The sequence below is a fragment of the Euprymna scolopes genome, chromosome 41 (genome assembly GCF_053919585.1).
Source record: "Euprymna scolopes isolate OS-2025 chromosome 41, ASM5391958v1, whole genome shotgun sequence".
Classification (NCBI taxonomy): domain Eukaryota; kingdom Metazoa; phylum Mollusca; class Cephalopoda; order Sepiida; family Sepiolidae; genus Euprymna; species Euprymna scolopes.
Window position 1 is genome coordinate 40827091 of NC_136522.1, and position 20661 is coordinate 40847751.

At 18.9% G+C, this 20661-nt stretch overlaps 1 protein-coding gene across 4 annotated transcripts in view; it reads right to left on the bottom strand.

The window, feature by feature from the left end:
* Positions 1–20661, bottom strand: part of LOC145266480 (uncharacterized) — a 788679-nt gene that overhangs the window by 430189 nt on the left and 337829 nt on the right. For all 4 annotated transcript variants that reach the window (XM_080122199.1, XM_080122198.1, XM_080122196.1 and 1 more), the window contains exon 5: positions 16205–16258. In XM_080122199.1, coding sequence (XP_079978325.1) covers positions 16205–16258 — 54 coding nt within the window. The remainder of the gene's footprint in view (positions 1–16204; positions 16259–20661) is intronic.

Below are 20661 nucleotides of genomic sequence, written 5' to 3' on the forward strand. Positions count from 1 at the left end.
AAAATATTTGAGAAACGTATTTATAATATAAAATATATTTGAGAAACGTATTTATAAAATAAAATATATTTGAGAAACGTATTTATAATATATAAATATATTTGAGAAACGTATTTATAAAATAAAATATATTTGAGAAACGTATTTATAAAATAAAATATATTTGAGAAACGTATTTATAAAATAAAATATATTTGAGAAACGTATTTATAAAATAAAATATATTTGAGAAACGTATTTATAAAATAAAATATATTTGAGAAACGTATTTATAAAATAAAATATATTTGAGAAACGTATTTATAAAATAAAATATATTTGAGAAACGTATTTACAAAATAAAATATATTTGAGAAACGTATTTATAAAATAAAATATATTTGAGAAACGTATTTATAAAAAAAAATATATTTGAGAAACGTATTTATAAAATAAAATATATTTGAGAAACGTATTTATAAAATAAAATATATTTGAGAAACGTATTTATAAAATAAAATATATTTGAGAAACGTATTTTAAAATAAAATATATGTTGATAAATTTATTTATAAAATAAAAAATATGTTGATAAATTTATTTATAAAATAAAATATATGTTGATAAATTTATTTATAAAATGAAATATATGTCGATATAGTTATTTACAAAATAAAATATATTTAATAAAATCATTTATAAAATAAAATATATGGTGATATAGACATTTACAAAATAAAATATATTTGAGAAACGTATTTATAAAATAAAATATATTTGAGAAACGTATATATAAAATAAAATATATTTGAGAAACGTATTTATAAAATAACACATATTTGAGAAACGTATTTATAAAACAAGTATATTTGAGAAACGTATTTATAAAATAAAATATATTTGAGAAACGTATTTATAAAATAAAATATATTTGAGAAACGTATTTATAAAATAAAATATATTTGAGAAACGTATTAATAAAATAAAATATATTTGAGAAACGTATTTATAAAATAAAATATATTTGAGAAACGTATTTATAAAATAAAATATATTTGAGAAACGTATTTATAAAATAAAATATATGTTGATAAATTTATTTATAAAATAAAATATATGTTGATAAATTTATTTATAAAATAAAATATATCTGAGAAACGTATTTATATAATAAAATATATGTTGATATAGTTATTTACAAAATAAAATATATTTAATACAATCATTTATAAAATGAAATATATGGTGATATAGACATTTACAAAAAAATATATTTGAGAAACGTATTTATAATATATAAATATATTTGAAAAACGTATTTATAAAATAAAATATATTTGAGAAACGTATTTATAATATAAAATATATTTGAGAAACGTATTTATAAAATAAAATATATTTGAGAAACGTATTTATAAAATAAAATATATTTGAGAAACGTATTTATAAAATAAAATATATTTGAGAAACGTATTTATAAAATAAAATATATTTGAGAAACGTATTTATAAAATAAAATATATTTGAGAAACGTATTTATAAAATAAAATATATTTGAGAAACGTATTTATAAAATAAAATATATGTTGATAAATTTTTTTATAAAATAAAAAATATGTTGATAAATTTATTTATAAAATAAAATATATGTTGATAAATTTATTTATAAAATAAAATATATGTCGATATAGTTATTTACAAAATAAAATATATTTAATAAAATCATTTATGAAATAAAATATACGGTGTTATAGACATTTACAAAATAAAATATATTTGAGAAACGTATTTATAAAATAAAATATATTTGAGAAACGTATTTATAAAATAAAATATATTTGAACAACGTATTTATAAAATAAAACATATTTGAGAAACGTATTTATAAAATAAAATATATTTGAGAAACGTATTTATAAAATAAAATATATTTGAGAAACGTATTTATAAAATAAAATATATTTGAGAAACGTATTTATAAAATAAAATATATTTGAGAAACCTATTTATAAAATAAAATATATTTGAGAAACGTATTTATAAAATAAAATATATTTGAGAAACGTATTTATAAAATAAAATATATTTGAGAAACGTATTTATAAAATAAAATATATGTTGATAAATTTATTTATAAAATAAAATATATGTTGATAAATTTATTTATAAAATAAAATATATCTGAGAAACGTATTTATAAAATAAAATATATGTTGATATAGTTATTTACAAAATAAAATATATTTAATAAAATCATTTATAAAATGAAATATATGGTGATATAGACATTTACAAAATAAAATATATTTGAGAAACGTATTTATAAAATAAAATATATTTGAGAAACGTATTTATAAAATAAAATATATTTGAGAAACGTATTTATAAAATAAAATATATTTGAGAAACGTATTTATAAAATAAAATATATTTGAGAAACGTATTTTTAAAATAAAATATATTTGAGCAACGTATTTATAAAATAAAATATATTTGAGAAACGTATTTATAAAATAAAATATATTAGAGAAACGTATTTATAAAATAAAATATATTTGAGAAACGTATTTATAAAATAAAATATATTTGAGAAACGTATTTATAAAATAAAATATATTTGAGAAACGTATTTATAAAATAAAATATATTTGAGAAACGTATTTATAAAATAAAATATATTTGAGAAACGTATTTATAAAATAAAATATATCTGAGAAACGTATTTATAAAATAAAATATATTTGAGAAACGTATTTATAAAATTAAATATATTTGAGAAACGTATTTATAAAATAAAATATATTTGAGAAACGTATTTATAAAATAAAATATATTTGAGAAACGTATTTATAAAATAAAATATATTTGAGAAACGTATTTATAAAATAAAATATATTTGAGAAAGGTATTTATAAAATAAAATATATTGGAGAAACGTATTTATAAAATAAAATATATTTGAGAAACGTATTTATAAAATAAAATATATTTGAGAAACGTATTTATAAAATAAAATATATCTGAGAAACGTATTTATAAAATAAAATATATTTGAGAAACGTATTTATAAAATAAAATATATTTTAGAAACGTATTTATAATATAAAATATATTTGAGAAACGTATGTATAAAATAAAATATATTTGAGAAACGTATTTATAAAATAAAATATATTTGAGAAACGTATTTATAAAATAAAATATATTTGAGAAACGTATTTATAAAACAAAATATATGTTGATAAATTTATTTATAAAATAAAATATATGTTGATAAATTTATTTATAAAATGAAATATATGTTTATAAATTTATTTATAAAATAAAATATATGTTGATACAGTTATTTACAAAATAAAATATATTTAATAATATCATTTATAAAATGAAATATATGGTGATATAGACATTTACAAAATAAAATATATTTGAGAAACGTATTTATAAAATTAAATGTATTTGAGAAACGTATTTATAAAATAAAATACATTTGAGAAACGTATTTATAAAATAAAATATATTTGAGAAACGTATGTATAAAATAAAATATATTTGAGAAACATATTTATAAAATAAAATATATTTGAGAAACGTATTTATAAAATAAAATATATTGGAGAAACGTATTTATAAAACAAAATATATTTGAGAAACGTATTTATAAAATAAAATATATTTGAGAAACGTATTTATAAAATAAAATATATTTGAGAAAGGTATTTATAAAATAAAATATATTTGAGAAACGTATTTATAAAATAAAATATATTTGAGAAACGTATTTATAAAATAAAATATATTTGAGAAACGGTTTTTATAAAATAAAATATATCTGAGAAACGTATTTATAAAATAAAATATATTTGAGAAACGTATTTATACAATAAAATATATTTGAGAAACGTACTTATATAATAAAATATATTTGAGAAACGTATTTATAAAATAAAATATATGTTGATAAATTTATTTATAAACTCAAATATATGTTGATAAATTTATTTATAAAATGATATATATGTTGATAAATTTATTTATAAATAAAATATATGTTGATATAGTTTTTTACAAAATAAAATATATTTAATAAAATCATTTATAAAATGACATATATGGTGATATAGACATTTACAAAAAAAAATATATTTGAGAAACGTATTTATAAAATAAAATATATTTGATAAAATGATTTATAAAATAAAATATATTTAATAAAATCATTTATAAAATAAAATATATTTGATAAAATCATTTATACAATAAAATATATTTGATAAAATCATTTATAAAATAAAATATATTGTATAAAATCATTTATAAAATAAAATATATTTGATAAAATCATTTATAAACTAAAATATATTAAACAAAATCATTTATAAAATAAAATATATTTGATAAAATCATTTATAAAATAAAATATATTTGATAAAATCATTTATAAAATAAAAATAATTAATAAAATCATTTATAAAATTCAATATATGGTGATATAGACATTTACAAAATAAAATATATTTGAGAAACGTATTTATAAAATAAAATATATTTGAGAAACCTATTTATACAATAAAATATATTTGAGAAACGTATTTATAAAATAAAATATATTTGAGAAACGTATTTATAAAATAAAATATATTTGAGAAACGTATTTATAAAATAAAATATATTTGAGAAACGTATTTATAAAATAAAATATATTTGAGAAACGTATTTATAAAATAAAATATATTTGAGAAACGTATTTATAAAATAAAATATATTTGAGAAACGTATTTATAAAATAAAATATATTTGAGAAAGGTATTTATAAAATAAAATATATTTGAGAAACGTATTTATAAAATAAAATATATTTGAGAAACGTATTTATAAAATAAAATATATTTGAGAAACGGTTTTTATAAAATAAAATATATCTGAGAAACGTATTTATAAAATAAAATATATTTGAGAAACGTATTTATACAATAAAATATATTTGAGAAACGTACTTATATAATAAAATATATTTGAGAAACGTATTTATAAAATAAAATATATTTGAGAAACGTATTTATAAAATAAAATATATTTGAGAAACGTATTTATAAAATAAAATATATTTGAGCAACGTATTTATAAAATAAAATATATGTTGATAAATTTATTTATAAACTCAAATATATGTTGATAAATTTATTTATAAAATGATATATATGTTGATAAATTTATTTATAAATAAAATATATGTTGATATAGTTTTTTACAAAATAAAATATATTTAATAAAATCATTTATAAAATGACATATATGGTGATATAGACAATTACAAAAAAAAATATATTTGAGAAACGTATTTATAAAATAAAATATATTTGATAAAATGATTTATAAAATAAAATATATTGAATAAAATCAGTTACAAAATAAAATATATTTAATAAAATCATTTATAAAATAAAATATATTTGATAAAATCATTTATACAATAAAATATATTTGATAAAATCATTTATAAAATAAAATATATTTGATAAAATCATTTATAAAATAAAATATATTTGATAAAATCATTTATAAACTAAAATATATTAAACAAAATCATTTATAAAATAAAATATATTTGATAAAATCATTTATAAAATAAAATATATTTGATAAAATCATTTATAAAATAAAAATAATTAATAAAATCATTTATAAAATTCAATATATGGTGATATAGACATTTACAAAATAAAATATATTTGAGAAACGTATTTATAACATAAAATATATTTGAGAAACCTATTTATACAATAAAATATATTTGAGAAACGTATTTATAAAATAAAATATATTTGAGAAACGTATTTATAAAATAAAATATATTTGAGAAACGTATTTATAATATATAAATATATTTGAGAAACGTATTTATAAAATAAAATATATTTGAGAAACGTATTTATAAAATAAAATATATTTGAGAAACGTATTTATAAAATAAAATATATTTGAGAAACGTATTTATAAAATAAAATATATTTGAGAAACGTATTTATAAAATAAAATATATTTGAGAAACGTATTTATAAAATAAAATATATGTTGATAAATTTATTTATACAATAAAATATATGTTGATAAATTTATTTATAAAATAAAATATATGTTGATAAATTTATTTATAAAATAAAGTATATGTTTATATAGTTGTTTACAAAATAATATATATTTAATAAAATCATTTATAAAATGAAATATATGGTGATATAGACATTTACAAAATAAAATATATTTGAGAAACGTATTTATAAAATAAAATATATTTGAGAAACGTATTTATAAAATAAAATATATTTGAGAAACGTATTTATAAAATAAAATATATTTGAGAAACGTATTTATAAAATAAAATATATTTGAGAAACGTATTTATAAAATAAAATATATTTGAGAAACGTATTTATAAAATAAAATATATTTGACAAACCTATTTATAAAATAAAATATATCTGAGAAACGTATTTATAAAATAAAATATATTTGAGAAACGTATTTATAAAATAAAATATATTTGAGAAACGTATTTATAAAATAGAATATATTTGAGAAACGTATTTATAAAATAAAATATATTTGAGAAACGTATTTATAAAATAAAATATATTTGAGAAACGTATTTATAAAATAAAATATATTTGAGAAACGTATTTATAAAATAAAATATATTTGAGGAACGTATTTATAAAATAAAATATATTTGAGAAACGTATTTATAAAATGAAATATATTTGAGAAACGTATTTATAAAATAAAATATATTTGAGAAACGTATTTATAAAATAAAATATATTTGAGAAACGACGTTTATAATATAAAATATATTTGAGAAACGTATTTATAAAATAAAATATATTTGAGAAACGTATTTATAAAATAAAATATATTTGAGAAACGTATTTATAAAATAAAATATATTTGAGAAACGTATTTATAAAATAAAATATATTTGAGAAACGTATTTATAAAATAAAATATATTTGAGAAACGTATTTATAAAATAAAATATATTTGAGACACGTATTTATAAAATAAAATATATTTGAGAAACGTATTTATAAAATAAAATATATTTGAGAAACGTATTTATAAAATAAAATATATTTGAGAAACGTATTTATAAAATAAAATATATTTGAGAAACGTATTTATAAAATAAAATATATTTGAGAAACGTATTTATAAAATAAAATATATCTGAGAAACGTATTTATAAAATAAAATATATTTGAGAAACGTATTTATAAAATAAAATATATTTGAGAAACGTATTTATAAAATAAAATATATTTGAGACACGTATTTATAAAATAAAATATATTTGAGAAACGTATTTATAAAATAAAATATATTTGAGAAACGTATTTATAAAATAAAATATATTTGAGAAACGTATTTATAAAATAAAATATATTGGAGAAACGTATTTATAAAATAAAATATATTTGAGAAACGTATTTATAAAATAAAATATATTTGAGAAACGTATTTATAAAATAAAATATATCTGAGAAACGTATTTATAAAATAAAATATATTTGAGAAACGTATTTATAAAACAAAATATATGTTGATAAATTTATTTATAAAATAAAATATATGTTGATAAATTTATTTATAAAATGAAATATATGTTGATACATTTATTTATAAAATAAAATATATGGTGATACATTTATTTACAAAATAAAATATATTTAATAAAATCATTTATAAAATGAAATATATGGTGATATAGACATTTACAAAATAAAATATATTTGAGAAACGTATTTATAAAATAAAATGTATTTGAGAAACGTATTTATAAAATAAAATATATTTCAGAAACGTATTTATTACATTAAATATATTTGAGAAACGTATTTATAACATAAAATATATTTGAGAAAGGTATTTATAAAATAAAATATATTTGAGAAACGTATTAATAAAACAAAATATATTTGAGAAACGTATTTATAAAATAAAATATATTTGAGAAACGTATTTATAAAATATTATATAGATGTGAGAAACGTATTTATAAAATAAAATATATTTGAGAAACGTATTTATAAAATAAAATATATTTGAGAAACGGTTTTTATAAAATAAAATATATCTGAGAAACGTATTTATAAAATAAAATATATTTGAGAAACGTATTTATAAAATAAAATATATTTGAGAAACGTATTTATAAAATAAAATATATTTGAGAAACGTATTTATAAAATAAAATATATTTGAGAAACGTATTTATAAAATAAAATATATTTGAGAAAGGTATTTATAAAATAAAATATATTTGAGAAACGTATTTATAAAATAAAATATATTTGAGAAACGTATTTATAAAATAAAATATATTTGAGAAACGTATTTATAAAATAAAATATATTTGAGAAACGTATTTATAAAATAAAATATATTTGAGAAACGTATTTATAAAATAAAATATATTTGAGAAACGTATTTATAAAATAAAATATATTTGAGAAACGTATTTATAAAATAAAATATATTTGAGAAACGTATTTATAAAATAAAATATATTTGAGAAACGTATTTATAAAATAAAATATATTTGACAAACCTATTTATAAAATAAAATATATCTGAGAAACGTATTTATAAAATAAAATATATTTGAGAAACGTATTTATAAAATAAAATATATTTGAGAAACGTATTTATAAAATAAAATATATTTGAGAAACGTATTTATAAAATAAAATATATTTGAGAAACGTATTTATAAAATAAAATATATTTGAGAAACGTATTTATAAAATAACATATATGTGAGAAACGTATTTATAAAATAAAATATATGTTGATAAATTTATTTATAAAATAAAATATATGTTGATAAATTTATTTATAAAATGAAATATATGTTGATAAATTAATTTATAAAATAAAATATATGTTGATATAGTTATTTACAAAATAAAATATATTTAATAAAATCATTTATAAAATGAAATACATGGTGATATAGACATTTACAAAATAAAATATATTTGAGAAACGTATTTATAAAATAAAATATATTTGATAAAATGATTTATAAAATAAAATATATTAAATAAAATCATTTATAAAATAAAATATATTTAAAAAAATCATTTATAAAATAAAATATATTTGATCAAATCATTTATAAAATAAAATATATTTGATAAAATCATTTATAAAATAAAATATATGTTGATAAAATCATTTATAAAATAAAATATATTTGATAAAATCATTTATAAACTAAAATATATTTAACAAAATCATTTATAAAATAAAATATATTTGATAAAATCATTTATAAAATAAAATATATTTTATAAAATCATTTATAAAATAAAATATATTTAATAAAATCATTTATAAAATAAAATATATTTGATAAAATAATTTATAAAATAAAATATATTTGAGAAATGTATTTATAAAATAAAATATATTTGATAAAATCATTTATAAAATACAATATATTTGATAAAATCATTTATAAAATAAAATATATTTGATAAAATCATTTATAAAATAAAATATATTTAACAAAATCATTTATAAAATAAAATATATTTGATAAAATCATTTATAAAATAAAATATATTTGATAAAATCATTTATAAAACAAAATATATTTTACAAAATCATTTATAAAATAAAATATATTTGATAAAATCATTTATAAAATAAAATATATTTGATAAAATCATTTATAAAATAAAATGTATTTAACAAAATCATTTATAAAATAAAATATATTTAATAAAATCATTTATAAAATAAAATATATATGATAAAATCATTTATAAAAAAATATTTGAGGAACGTATTTATAAAATAAAAAATATTTGATAAAATCATTTATAAAATAAAATATATTTGACAAACGTATTTATAAAATAAAATATATTTGATAAAATCATTTATAAAATAAAAAATATTTGATAAAATCATTTATAAAATAAAATATATTTGAGAAACGTATTTATAAAATAAAAAATATTTGATAAAATCATTTATAAAATCAAATATATTTGAGAAACGTATGTATAAAATAAAAAATATTTGATAAAATCATTTATAAAATAAAATATATTTGAGAAACGTATTTATAAAATAAAATATATTTGATAAAATCATTTATAAAATAAAAAATATTTTATAAAATCATTTATAAAATAAAATATATTTGATAAAATCATTTATCAAATAAAATATATTTGATAAAATCATTTATAAAATAAAAAATATTTGATAAAATCATTTATAAAATAAAATATATTTAAGAAACGTATTTATAAAATAAAATATATTTGATAAAATCATTTATAAAATAAAATATATTTGAGAAACGTATTTATAAAATAAAATATATTTGATAAAATCATTTATAAAATAAAAAATATTTGATAAAATCATGTATAAAATAAAATATATTTGATAAAATCATTTATAAAATAAAAAATATTTGATAAAATCATTTATAAAATAAAATATATTTGATAAAATCATTTATAAAATAAAAAATATTTGATAAAATCATTTATAAAATAAAATATATTTGAGAAACGTATTTATAAAATAAAATATACTTGATAAAATCATGTATAAAATAAAATATATTTGATAAAATCATTTATAAAATAAAATATATGTGAGAAACGTATTTATAAAATAAAATATATTTGATAAAATCATTTATAAAATAAAAAATATTTGATAAAATCATTTATAAAATAAAATATTTTTGACAAAATCATTTATAAAATAAAATATATTTGATTAAATCATTTATAAAATAAAATATATTTGACAAAATCATTTATAAAATAAAATATATTTGATAAAATCATTTATAAAATAAAATATATTTGATAAAATCATTTATAAAATAAAATATATTTGATAAAATCATTTATAAAATAAATATATGTTGATAAAATCATTTATAAAATAAAATATATTTTACAAAATCATTTATAAAATAAAATATATTTGATAAAATCATTTATAAAATAAAATATATTTGACAAAATCATTTATAAAATAAAATATATTTAATAAAATCATTTATAAAATAAAATATATGTTGATAAAATCATTTTTAAAATAAAATATATGTTGGTAAATTTATTTATAAAATTAAATATATTTTATAAAATCATTTATAAAATAAAATATATTGTATAAAATCATTTATAAAATAAAATATATTTGATAAAATCATTTATAATATAAAATATATTTGATAAAATCATTTATAAAATAAAAAATATTTGGTAAAATCATTTATAAAATAAAATATATTAGATAAAATCATTTATAAAATAAAATATATGTTGATAAAATCATTTATAAAATAAAATATATGTTGATAAATTTATTTATAAAATAAAATATATTGTATAACATCATTTATAAAATAAAATATATGTGATAAAATCATTTATAAAAGTAAATATATTTGATAAAATCATTTATAAAATAAAATATATGTTGATAAAATCATTTATAAAATAAAATCTATGTTGATAAATTTATTTATAAAATAAAATATATTTGATAAAATCATTTATAAAATAAAATATATTTGATAAAATCATTTATAAAATAAAATATATTGTATAAAATCATTTATAAAATAAAATATATTTGATAAAATCATTTATAATATAAAATATATTTGATCAAATCATTTATAAAATAAAAAATATTTGGTAAAATCATTTATAAAATAAAATATATTTGATAAAATCATTTATAAAATAAAATATATGTTGATAAAATCATTTATAAAATAAAATATATGTTGATAAATTTATTTATAAAATAAAATATATTGTATAAAATCATTTATAAAATAAAATATATTTGATAAAATCATTTATAAAATAAAATATATTGTATAAAATCATTTATAAAATAAAATATATTTGATAAAATCATTTATAAAATAAAATATATTTGATAAAATCATTTATAAAATAAAATATATTGTATAAAATCATTTATAAAATAAAATATATTTGATAAAATCATTTATAAAATAAAATATATTTGATAAAATCATTTATAAAATAAAATATATTTGATAAAATCATTTATAAAATAAAATATATTTGATAAAATCATTTATAAAATAAAATATATTGTATAAAATCATTTATAAAATAAAATATATTTGATATAATCATTTATAAAATAAAATATATTTGATAAAATCATTTATAAAATAAAATATATTGTATAAAATCATTTATAAAATAAAATATATTTGATAAAATCATTTATAAAATAAAATGTATTTGATAAAATCATTTATAAAATAAAATATATTTGATAAAATCATTTACAAAATAAAATATATTTGATAAAATTATTTATAAAATAAAATATATTTAATAAATTTATTTATAAAATAAAAAATATGTTGATAAATTTATTTATGCTTTGCTTTCTTTTCAGAGTTGGCATACTTCATAATTCGAAATCTTTTCCCCATTTTGACTTCAACAGGCGTCCTGCTCCGTTCGTTGCATATCAAACTGATCTCCCTCATAAATAAAACTCTGTCTAAAAAATATTTTCCATTACGTCACTACATGAATCTTAAAAGTTCTTGCCGAGTTTTTTCACATATGTTTTTTATATTATCGTTAGCTAAAATTCCATCTACTAAGTTAACATTCCTGAGAACTATTAAACATTTTAACTTAACATAACTTTTCACATCAATATCATTCTTTTTGACATCCTACTACTACCAATCGTAATAATCGTCCAAGATAATACTTTCCGGTGTTTTCCGATAGACTAACAATATCCAACTCTGATATAGGCCAATCGAAATCACCCCCCTTCCCCCGCCTGCGGGGCTTGGTACCAAAGTTTAAGCAAAGACCATATGTGAGGCAACCCCACATATAAAACAATTGCTCTTGTAGTAATCAGTTATTGGTCAACGTAGGGAAAACCCTCCATACCAATTGTCACTATCTAACTCCCCTACTCCCCGGGGAGCTTGTCCCCATTTCCCCAATCTCTCCACATTGTGCCTAATTCGTTCAGTGGGGAAGCAAATAAATACAAAATCTGATATAGGGCAATTTTGATTAATAACACGCAAAAAATACGTTCTGTCACCTATTTATAAAATATACTCCAAGCTATATTTATAAAAAGCCAGGAAACTACTATATAAATGTTACGTGTGAAACCAGTTACAACATTTAAAATATGTAATGTAATGCAATTTATCATGTGAAGTAACTGCTGATGCCCGGAATTTAAATTGTTAACGCTTCTCTTGCGACTTGCATCAATTTGTTTCGGGTAAGCCTCTAGTACATGTATATATTTTTATTTGACATTGGCTATGATTTCACACACGCGCGCGCACGCACACACACACGCACACACACACACATATACAGTATGGTAATTGCGCTACTTTTTAACAACTATACTAGGTTTAATGTGAACACTACATTAAAGATCATATAACATAAGAGTTTTAAAAAATTGTTCAAAATTTCAAATTTTTGCAAGTTTTTTCGACTTTTATCTTTTCGATTATTTTAAATTGTATTTAAAACCTCTTACTATATCACGATGTGTTTTCAGTTGATTATTTTAAATTGTATTTAAAACCTCTTACTATATCACGATGTGTTTTCAGTTGATTATTTTAAATTGTATTTAAAACCTCTTACTATATCACGATGTTTATTCAGTTGATTATTTTAAATTGTATTTAAAACCTCTTACTATATCACGATGTTTTTTCAGTTGATTATTTTAAATTGTATTTAAAACCTCTTACTATATCACGATGTTTTTTCAGTTGATTATTTTAAATTGTATTTAAAACCTCTTACTATATCACGATGTTGTTTCAGTTGATTATTTTAAATTGTATTTAAAACCTCTTACTATATCACGATGTGTTTTCAGTTGATTATTTTAAATTGTATTTAAAACCTCTTACTATATCACGATGTTTTTTCAGTTGATTATTTTAAATTGTATTTAAAACCTCTTACTATATCACAATGTTTTTTCAGTTGATTATTTTAAATTGTATTTAAAACCTCTTACTATATCACAACGTTTTTTCAGTTGATTATTTTAAATTGTATTTAAAACCTCTTACTATATCACAATGTTTTTTCAGTTGATTATTTTAAATTGTATTTAAAACCTCTTACTATATCACGATGTTTTTTCAGTTGATTATTTTAAATTGTATTTAAAACCTCTTACTATATCACAATGTTTTTTCAGTTGATTATTTTAAATTGTATTTAAAACCTCTTACTATATCACGATGTGTTTTCAGTTGATTATTTTAAATTGTATTTAAAACCTCTTACTATATCACAATGTTTTTTCAGTTGATTATTTTAAATTGTATTTAAAACCTCTTACTATATCACAATGTTTTTTCAGTTGATTATTTTAAATTGTATTTAAAACCTCTTACTATATCACAATGTTTTTTCAGTTGATTATTTTAAATTGTATTTAAAACCTCTTACTATATCACAACGTTTTTTCAGTTGAGAAAAACTACTATTTTCGAAATATTCACAATTAAGTGTTATTGACTCTCTCTATTAAACATAAAAGAAAAATGAACAAACTTTCAATTTTTATTGATATATTTGTTTGATTTTATATGTACACACACACACATACACGCACACACACATATATATATATATGTCTATATATCATTCATTCATGCATTCATGCAAACACAATAGCGTTTGAATGACACCACTAAATTCATCATATCGTTTGTTTTACTAAACGAAAATTGATTTTTTTTTTCACAGTATAACTGAGAATCTTTAAACTGTAATAATTGTTTGAAATTTATTCGAAAAATGAGTGAGCGGTTAAACTTAAAGCAGTTCTAAATGACTAAAACTGCCACTTAACCATATATTCAAACACCACCCTGTTTGAATGATAATGATATGGTATTTTAAAATGTGTGTCTGTAAGTGTGTGTACCTTGTATTGTCTTCGAAAATATTTATTGTGTTAAAATATCGAGTGCTCGTTATAATTTTTAGTAAAAAAATTATTAAATACTTGCACTATTCAGAAAACATAGATCATTTGTAGACATGTTCGCAAACCGCACTACAATTTATCGGAACATTTCAAAGACTGGAAATGGAAAAGATGTTTCTGATTCTTCCTCCTCTGATCTGAAGCACGTGGCGCAATAAAGAATATGTGATTGGTTAATTTTAATGCATTTAAAATGAATCTTCTTACTTTCCATCATCAACATTCTGACCAACATCTGAACCGCCCTCTCTTTGAGGACGCTCCATGTTTAGACAAGCTTCTTGGCCTGATTTGCACTTCTGATCTTAAATGGAGCACATACATCAAATCCATCGCCAAGGTCGCTGGAAAAATTCTTGGATCATTCAACCCCTCCAGTAGATATCTTACTGCCGATGGAAATTTCTATCTGCATAAGTGCCAAGTACGTCCTAAAATGACACATCTAAGCAGGAGCTGCTAGAAGCACATATCCTGCCTTGACGGAGTTCAAAACCGATTTTGTAATCTAGTAGGCGATGCTCTTTTTTTTCTTCTCTGCAACCCTTTTTCCACAGAAGAGACGTTGCTAGCCTGTCACTGCTCTGTCGTTATTTTCATGACAAGTGTTGGACTGAGCTCCAATTAATACCCCCCTCGCCAATCTTTCACAAAAAACACTCATCTAACCAAAACCACTATCAATAAATTTCCCTACTCTTTATCGGTACCTAAACCTAAATGTGGGTTCCATCAACAAACTTTTTTCCTAGAATTTCTCGTCCGTTGAACTCTGTTCCGCTGGTCTGCTTTCCAGCTGATTATAATATTGTCGTTTTCAAGTCCAACGTAAACACAATCTTATTGAACCGTCCTCGTAAATAGTCCGATTATACCAAATTTCTACCTCAAACGATTACTACGCTACTGTTCCAATGCCTACAATATATACATTAGCATTTATCCTCGAGCGGCCCCCAGGTCTTGATATGTGGTAACCTCTTTGTTACAAAAATGTACACAATGGTCATTCCGTAACTTGTGAACTTATTTTCCGTGCGTAATTAGTTATTCATGCACCGAATGTACAGTTAAAAGATCTCATATACAAACACACTTATAATTTCTTCAATATACTTACCTCCAGTTTTCTTTTAAAAAAACGTGATCCAAAGCAGATCATCTTTAAAATTGTCTATAATGAAAAACAAAATAAAACATCAAATTAAACGAAGAAAACAACAAAATAGAAACACTTAGACCTCACAAAATTCCGCTTAGAAGAATTATTGCCCGATCTATAACAACAATAACTAGTGGGATGTTACTTCATATGTAATATATTAATGTTGGCATTCTGTAGATGTTCAGAGTAAATGTTGACGCTCTGATATTGTAGTTCTTTTGTTAAAACTACAAACGTATTTATCTAAGGCAGCAAAGACGCCCGGCACAGCCCGGTTGTAAAGTACGCTTAAATATAATATTTGAACTTTTGCAGATTTCGTATATATTTTTTATAAAGTTAATGTTCTTTCGATTTTTATATATTATATAGTTGCGATTTCAAAAATAATAGAAATATATATCACATGACTTGTATACATCAGCTTGAATCGAAACCAGAACAGAAATTTATGATATATATATATATATATATATATATATATATATATATATATGTATATATATATATATATATATATATATATATATATATATATATATATATATATATATATATATAACTTGAGTTCCCTCAGCTTTAATCGAAACCGAAACCAAAACTTTTGAAGAATTCTTGATAAGCTTATCTGTAAAACCTAAATGACTTGAGTGCATCTTGACCCGAAAGCCAAGAATGAAATAAAATGCAACTTTCTTATATATGGATCGTGGAATTGCATTCACTAGCAAAAGACCTAACTAATTTTCATTTTCTTTTAAACTTTAATTTTGATTAATTCCCTGCTAGTTTTTTTTTTCGGTTTTCTTATGGGATGATCATCTTTAGTTAACTATTACGTGTAATTATATTCATGCAGATATTTTACATGATTTATACTTGCGTTATATTTGAGTAAAAAGTTTATAGTAAACACAAACCTATTTCCATATATATTTATGTATGCGTATATATTTCTGTTTAAAAAATTAGCTAGCAAACTCCTCGTGGAGGGTTTGGTCAACAGACATGCAACTTCATATATATGGTATTTAAACACATACAGAACTTTATGTTTACGTTTTTGTCTGGGAAAATCGATACAATAATGTGAAAATAAAAACGCCGGAATTACGAATATGCATCAATAACGTAGTAGCTATAGGTTAAGTTTTTTATTTTTAACTTTACAGCAAACATATCTTCATAGCTCAGTCATTAACAGCGAAGGAAAAAAATCGTAAGCTAAACGTTTAGGTTTCGAGTTTCGGTGGTGGAATACGCGTCATTATTTTTAAAATCATTACTATATATTCAGTCTCATATAATATAATAATACGAAATTTGCATTAATTTAAATATTATATTTAAACGTATTTTACGACCGGGCAATGCCGGGCGCCATGCTAGTATATACATCAAAACATCATTTTTTCACAATGGATGACTTTATAACAATCTGACTTTATTTTGAAATATAAAACCTTGCACTAATAATCATCAGTATCGGCAGATCTAATATCATACAACGGCATTTTAGAATATGGAAATCTGTTTATCAAATTGGATTGAATTTTGAATGCATGATGGTCTTCATTCCTTCAACCATGTCCGAACAAAAATGTTATACATTATCTTATTTGTAGTTAGTTATCCCCAGGTTAAAAAAATAAGTGTAAACACCATTAACCATTGCACGACACTTGTATATATGTGTATACCTTTACTATTATAATGAATTTAACATTTGTTTCCTAAGATCTGTCTACATATTCTAATCACACAAAATACATGTGAAAATATTTTTCCATTATATACGTGAGTTATATTGAAACACAATATAATTCTAATTGTTCTGACTGATCAATATTTGCAGTTGAACCACAGATAAAACTTTTACTACATTCGGTAAGTTTCATAACACTACTTACCAACAGATTTGTTTGCGTTTTTTCAAAACGATTCTGGTGTGATGGATTCAAAATTACATTGTTTTTGTTCAAATAGCTCAAGTCCTTTACGTTGTTGTTCATATATACGCAAGTGTGGAGCATTTTAAAATACGTTGGTAGGGGTAAAATGCCATGCCGAGTAAGTGTTTTGATCAATAATTAATATTTTAATGACAGATCGGTGTTATTATGTCAAAAGGAGATCACCTCCAAATCTTCAAACAAATGGTGCTCAGCATACCCGACGAAAGACAAGTCTGAGCGGAGGAAATTAGTGCCTTGCAAAGACCTTCTTTCGGGCAGATACAGAATACTCTTCCGACCGCCGCACATCGAACTTGGCTTAATCATGCAGTTCATCCAGGCTTTGCTTCATATACTTGTGCCATGCAGTTTAAAGATTTGCCATTGAAAAGTTGACGGCTGGCATCTTTGATGGTCCTCAGATCTGGCAGCTCAACAGAGATTCAGAGTTCGAAAACTTTATAGACAAAATAGAACTGGAAGCGTGTGGGGCATTTATTCTGGTGGGGATGAACTTTGTTGGCAGCAAGAAATAAAGCCAGAAATTAAGCAGGACTTATAAACAATATGCTGAGTGCTTTCAGAAACCTGGGCTACATCTGAGCGTCAAAATGCACTACCTATTTTCACATATGGACCGGTTTCCTAAGAACTTAGGTTCAATGAGTGACGAGTATTGGGAGAGATTCCATCAGGACCTGAAAGAAATGGAGACCAGTTAAGAGGGTCACTGCGATTGTTGACTACAGTTGAAACTTAATAATAAGCTGAGTATACCAGGAGATCGAAGAAATGGAAGTTCAAACCCCGACTTTTGAACAATGGTGAAGCAACATGTAATTTACGTGTACTTATCTTTATTAACGCTCCCCATTCAGTTCACAGTAATCGATGTTTCTATCAAGTAATCAACATATGGTGTTGATGAAAAGACATTTTTTCTCTCAAACATATTTAGGATGATAGGTATTGGTATAAATCAGCTGATAATGATACAAAAATGTAATCGATTTTGTCACAAGATTTAATATTTTTCAAATAAACTTAGCACAAAAATCTCACCTGATTTTTGCCCTCTGCATACTATGATATCCAATAATCCTATCAGTTATCCATTATATTAGTTACCGTTATTATTTATCTCTGCTTTTATTAATAATCGTACTTAATATACGGAATAACAATATTGAAAAAATAGGCCATCATGCGGAATAACAATATTGATATATGTCATCATACAGAATAACAATATTGAAAAAATAGGCCATCATACAGAATAACAATATTGAAATATGTCATCATACGGAATAACAATATTGAAAAATAGGCCATCATACAGAATAACAATATTGAAATATTTCACCAAACAGAATAACAATATTGAAATATTTCATCATACAGAATAACAATATTGAAATAGGCCATCATACAGAATAACAATATTGAAATATTTCATCATACAGAATAACAATATTGAAATAGGCCATCATACAGAATAACAATATTGAAATATGTCATCATACGGAATAACAATATTGAAAAAATAGACCATCATACAGAATAACAATATTGCAATATTTCATCATACAGAATAACAATATTGAAATAGGCCATCATACAGAATAACAATATTGAAATATGTCATCATACAGAATAACAATATTGAAAAAATAGGCCATCATACAGAATAACAATATTGAAATATGTCATCATACGGAATAACAATATTGAAATATGTCATCATACAGAATAACAATATTGAAAAAATAGGCCATCATACAGAATAACAATATTGAAATAGGCCATCATACAGAATAACAATATTGAAATATGTCATCATACAGAATAACAATATTGAAATATGTCATCATACGGAATAACAATATTGAAATATGTCATCATACAGAATAACAATATTGAAAAAATAGGCCATCATACAGAATAACAATATTGAAATGGGCCATCATACAGAATAACAATATTGAAATATGTCATCATACGGAATAACAATATTGAAATATGTCATCATACAGAATAACAATATTGAAAAAATAGGCCATCATACAGAATAACAATATTGATATAGGCCATCATACAGAATAACAATATTGAAATATGTCATCATACGGAATAACAATATTGAAATATGTCATCATACAGAATAACAATATTGAAAAAATAGGCCATCATACAGAATAACAATATTGAAATAGGCCATCATACAGAATAACAATATTGAAATATGTCATCATACAGAATAACAATATTGAAATATGTCATCATACGGAATAACAATATTGAAAAAATAGGCCATCATACAGAATAACAATATTGAAATATGTCATCATACAGAATAACAATATTGAAAAAATAGGCCATCATACAGAATAACAATATTGATATAGGCCATCATACAGAATAACAATATTGAAATATGTTATCATACAGAATAACAAT